General features: G+C 43.8%; 1 protein-coding gene across 1 annotated transcript; it reads left to right on the top strand.

Moving 5' to 3' along the window:
* Positions 1–1,904: 1,904 nt before the first annotated feature.
* On the top strand, positions 1,905–4,803 carry LOC149462970 (E3 ubiquitin-protein ligase TRIM39-like). Its single transcript, XM_089676109.1, has one exon. The coding sequence runs from the start codon at positions 1,911–1,913 to the stop codon at positions 3,483–3,485; it is 1,575 nt and encodes a 524-aa protein (XP_089532235.1). The 5' UTR covers positions 1,905–1,910; the 3' UTR covers positions 3,486–4,803.
* The last annotated feature ends 1,197 nt before the right edge of the window (positions 4,804–6,000 follow it).

Genomic DNA, 6,000 nt, shown 5'->3' on the forward strand with positions numbered 1-6,000 from the left:
CAAAACCCCCTGGAGTTTCACTACAGAGCAGGGAAGGTCTCTGGTGGAAGGGGGAGCAGATCCTGGTACCTACGGAGACTCAAGCCCTGGTCTTAGGCTATTGCCACGACCACCCATTAGCAGGCCACTTTGGGGTACACAAAATTTTGGACTTGGTCCGACGTATGTTTTGGTGGCCAAACACGGCAAAGGACTGTGAGGCATACATCAAGTCCTGTGCCGTTTGCAGCAGGAATAAGCCCACAAGGGACAAGTCTTGGGGTCTGCTGCGACCATTGCCAGTTCCCAACAGACCCTGGAGCATGATCTTGATAGATTTTGTCATGGAACTATCACCATCACAGGTCCATACCGCAATCTTTGTGGTGGTGTACCATCTTTCTAAGATGGCCCACTTCCTCCCATTGAAAGGTACACCATCTGCTTTGGAAACTGCTCAAACATTTATTAAAGAGATTGTAAGGTTGCATGGAGTACCAAAGAATATAATTTCCGATCGGGGTGTCCAGTTCACCTCAAGATTTTGGAGGGCTTTGTGCGAAGGGTTGGAAATTGAATTATCATTCTCCTCAGCGTATCACCCGCAAACAAACGGGCAGACTGAGAGAACCAACCAAACACTAGAACAGTACCTTAGATGTTATACATCGTTCCTTCAGGATAACTGGCTGGCACTTTTACCGCTAGCTGAATTTGCCTACAATAATGCATGCCACTCTGCCACTAAGCAGTCCCCATTCTTCGCCAATCATGTCTTCCATTTCTCTTTTTTGCCTGATCTGGTCCCGGAGAACTCAGTCCCAGTGGCTCAAGAGACCCTCAAATTCTTTACAACCAATAACAAATTACTACAGAAAACCATGGTGAACGCCCAAGAGGATAGTAAGAGGATGTTTGATAGAAGAAGAAGAGGGGAATTAGTCTTACATTCGGGGGACCAGGTGTGGTTAGCAACAACAAACCTGAAACTGGCATGCCCATCAAGAAAATTGGCACCCAAATTTGTGGGCCCTTTCCGAGTAGAGCGTAAGGTGAACGAGGTGGCATATAAGCTGGCTTTGCACAAGTCTTTTAAGATCTTATAGTACTTTTTTTATAGTACTTTTATAGTATTTTTTATAGTACTTAACAGTATAACCATCCGGGCCTGGGCTCTTCCCTCCCCCTGTACTTCTCAATGCTACTTCTATTTCTTCCTGAGAGATTTCTGCATCCAGGGAGTTCAGTTGTGTTTCACTAAGCTTTGGCAATCCCGCATTTTTTAAATATATCCTCCTTTTTTCATTAATACCTTCTCTAATTTCTTTTGATGTTCCTTGGAGGCTGATGTTATACAACTTTCTATAATATAGAATAACCCGTTATTCTTCTGCCTGTCGTTTGTACCGATTTGCTCCCACTGTTACTGATCTGGCCTGCCTGACTACGCATACTCTGCCTCCTCACATCAGACTCTCACCCACTACGTACCACCGTCAGGTACCTCTACCGCAGCTGGTTGCACCCAGGGGCCGCGATCTGGTTCCGGCTTGCTCCAAGTCCATCCCCACCATCAGGGGCCCTGGTGAACAAGCAGGTTGGGACTTAGATTCCGCGCCCTGGGGAATTCTGGTCCGTGGAACACTAGAGGCTACCACCAGTAGGTCCTAACACTCAGATTCTGTATAACCACCCCACTATCCAGGTTGGTGCAGCCATGTCCACCTTTCCCCTCTCTACACCCGTCTTTCTCTCTTCTAATCTGATTATTTTTACTACTGTGAGAAAAATCCTCCCTCTTCTGTACTTTGCTGTTTGCATCAAATATCACGGATCCAGCCTCACCCTGTGTAGGAGGATGTGACCCTCCCAACTGCATTCTTCCCCAAAGTCAGAGACCTTCACTGTCATTTCTCTTTCTGCTGTCAGCGATGGCGTATGCTGACCTGAGAGCTGAGCTGGAATGTTCCATCTGTCTGAACATTTATACCAATCCTGTAACCCTGAGATGTGGACACAACTTCTGCTGGGTCTGTATTGATCGTGTGCTGGATACACAGGGGGGGTCTGGAGGGTGTTCCTGTCCTGAATGCAGACAGACGTTTCCATATCGGCCTTCTCTGCAGAGGAACAAAACACTATATAACATAATTAAGAAGTTGCTATCTGCCCAGCCTGATCAGGAGGAGTCCGGGGTCTTCTGTACTTACTGTGTGGACTTTCCTGTACCTGCTGTTAGATCCTGTCTGCACTGTGAGGTTTCTCTGTGTGATAAACACCTGAGAGTCCACAAAAAGTCTCCAGAACACATCTTAACTGACCCCACCTTGTCCATGGAGAGCAGGAAATGTTCCGTCCATAAGAAGATCCTGGAGTATTACTGCACTGAGGATGAGACCTGTATCTGTGTGGCCTGCACTTTGGCTGGAGAACATCGAGGACACCAGGTGGAGATGCTGGATGAGGCTTCTGAGAAGAAGAAAGAGACACTGAGGAATGTTCTGCAGAAACTTCTGACAAAGAGAGAGGAGATGGAGGAAAGAGTCCAGAGTCTGCAGGAATACAGGAGGAAAGTAGAAGAAAAAGCAACTGGTGATATCAAGAGAGTCACTGCCCTGTTTAGAGATCTCAGGAGACGTCTGGAAGACCTGGAGAAGATAATCCTGAGAGAGATCTCCAGGAGGGCAGAGCGGGTCTCCATCTCCATCCGGGATGTGGAAATAAAGAAGGAGGAGCTGTCCAGGAAGATGCGTGACATTGAGGAGCTGTGTAACATGACGGATCCACTGACTGTCCTACAGGAATCAGACACAGGTGACTTGTGTGATACTGAGGATGGAGATAATGAGGACAGAGAGACACATGAGGAACTCCTCCATGATGGCGGGAGGCTGGATGTGGCTGGAATATCACACACACTACACACATTATTTGATATAATAGGAGAGGGAAATGTATCCTTCTATTTACAGGGAGCTGAGGACATATTACTGGATGTAAACACAGCTAATAACAATCTACATATATCAGATGACAGGAAAACTGTATCCAGGTCAGATATAGACCAGAATCGTCCAGAAACACCAGAGAGATTTCAATATCATCAGGTGTTGAGCAGTCAAAGTTTCTCCTCAGGGAGACATTACTGGGAAGTGGATGTTGGGGGGCCAGGTGGATGGAGAGTCGGGATGTGTTACCCCAGTATAGACAGGAGAGGAGGGCAGTCAGTGATTGGAGATAATAACAAGTCCTGGGGTTTGTACAGGATTGGTGATCAGTATGTGGTAATACATAACAGTAATAACATCCACTTACCCTCCAATCCCCCCAGTCCCAGAGTCAGGATATATCTGGATTATGAGGCCGGGCAGATCTCCTTTTATGATCTGTGTGACCCGATCCGACACCTCCACACCTTCACCACCACCTTCACTGAGCCCCTCCATGCTGGGTTATTGGTAGTGGGAGCTTGTATAAAGCTTTGTGGGAAGAATTGGGAGATGTGAGAACTCCGCCCAAAGATTGGTGATGTCAGAGGGAGGAGAGATGTGATTTGGTGGAATGTTCAACTAATGGGATAAAGCAGTGGGTGGGGTCTCAGTTGGTGTCCTTCAGGCTTTTCTACTATAAATAATAAGTGAGATTTTTCCCTCTGTCACTGGTCACTGTGATTGGGTAGAATATCGGTCCAACTATCTATCTATCTATCTATCTATCTATCTATCTATCTATCTATCTATCTATCTATCTATCTCTCCATCCATGTCATGACAATCTGACATATTACTTTTTCTGTAATTATGACACTGAAAATGATCAGATATGATGTGACCATTCACAGCTAGACACTAGTATACAATGGATGGCATGAATGAAGCCATCCATTGTATACAACTGCCATGTGACCTGCTGTGATTGGTCACAGCATGTCACATGGTACCGGCAAAGGGGGCTGGTACGCAGATCTGTCATCGGCCCTGTCCGAGGCACATGGCCGGTGACAGATTGCACCGCTGCGCGGCTCTGCAAGTGCGAAAACTGCGCATGTGTGGGAGGACGCCATATGGCGTCCACCCGGAAATCTACAGCGTTTTCAAGGCCACCATTCGGCTATTGGCCAGGAGGGAAATGGTTAAGTTAATTTTCATTAATCAACATCTCTTGATTTCTCTTTTGAAATGAAATTAGTTTCTGTCTATCCTATTTTGTCTAGATGGATGTTTGATGTCCATTGTTTCCTCCCTTATGGTTGTGAATGTATAGATCAAATAGATCTTTGTTAGGTTACACCTATATATCCTTCTAAAGCATTTAACAGGTAAAATTGTCCAAAGTTTACCTCAACCTATTGAATTATGATTTCTTCATATCTTCCTTTAAATTTAACTAATCTTTTTGTCTATCCCATTGTACCTAGATATCTGATGCCCATTATATCCTCTACAACTGTTTTGGACATGTAGGCCAATTAAGATTTTTTAGGTCATTTCTCCTAGCTCTGAGAGCTTTCACATCCAGGGTGAGCCATTGAGTCCCGTATATATGTATATAAATTTGATTAAATACCTTGTATTGGATATATTAAAGTTGTTTGGTAATTGAACAATATTCCTTTGATATACCTTTAGACTGCCTTGGCGGTAGAAATTTCCTTAAATCCTCTGAAGAAGCCCGTGAGGACAAAACATGTAGGGAGTAACTACATTTACCTAACCAAGTTTGAATCTCAGTTGGTATTCTTAGAACTGAAATTGTTTTTGTTTCTGTATTTTTCCTTTCTTGTGTTTTTTACAAAAATACAAAATAAAAATTATAACTTTTTAATGTGTGGTATTTATGTCTATGCACCCTGAAAGTCCCATCTTTTCTATTGAATATTTGCAAGTAAATAAATAATAATTAACCCCTAACCCCCTAGTTCTTCTTCTTATTATAATAATAATAATTATTATTATTATTCATTTTTGTAGGGGTTAATTATTTTTTTTTTTATTCCATAAAAGTTTATTTAGAAGTGACAACATGTTACAGGAAAATATAAAGAAATGCACACGCAGCATCAATCAGGTCATAGACACAGCGTAAACCAAAATACAGGAAGAAACAACATGGTAGAGTGCAACACTATGGATAACATAAGCATGGCAAATTACGGCAGAGATAGGCCTGTAGTACTCAAGATTCAAAAATGTACAATATAGAAGGTAATAACAGCTTACTTCCACCAAGTGAATATTGGCGTACTGGCCTAAGCATGGAGGAAATGAACCTTCAGAGCCTAAACCAAAAGCAGTGCGCTATCATGAGGCTAAGTGAGCATCGCAGTATAAGAGAAGATGTCGTGAGTACCATTGACTATCCTAGAGGAGATAAGCTAACCATACACCAAGTAATCCTGGATAAAATGAAGACTAAGCCTGATCAAAGACTAAGAGGTTGTCGAGAAAGAAAAGAAAAAAGGGGAATAGAAAGAAAGAAAAGGATAAGAAAAGGAAAAGAATGGGAGTCATAGTAGAGAGAGAGAAGAGAAAGAGGGGGAGAGAAAAAAAAAAAAAAGGGGGGGGGGAGAGTAAGGGGAGAGGGAGAAGGGGGGATAAGAGGCAAAAAAAAAAAAAAAAAGGGGGGAAGCAAGGGAAGCGAAGGGTCCGGGCTGCGACGTTTGTGTCAACATTGTTATTGGAGATCATAAATGAGAGTGTCGAGAATTTAAACACTCACCAAAGCTAAGCAGGCAAATATAAATTACCGGAAAAGAGGTCATAACCACGCAGATTATGAAAGAACCAAGGGCATAACCAGAGGTAGGGCTGAGCTCAATCAGGTATCCCGACCCATGAGAGATCCGAATTCAGGGGTAGTTACAAAGTGGGTCCAGCAGGCCCAAACATGTGAGTATTTAGTTGGCATGTCAAGTGCAGTCGCAATCAGTTCCTCCATTTCCGCCACTTTGCCTACTCGATTGAGCCAATCGCGTATAGTTGGGGGGTGAGTGGAGCCCCATAGCACAGGAAGACAGAGTCT

The sequence above is a fragment of the Staurois parvus genome, unplaced genomic scaffold, assembly GCF_062004578.1.
Source record: "Staurois parvus isolate SC_StPar_1 unplaced genomic scaffold, SC_StPar_1.0 ptg000164l, whole genome shotgun sequence".
NCBI lineage: Eukaryota > Metazoa > Chordata > Amphibia > Anura > Ranidae > Staurois > Staurois parvus.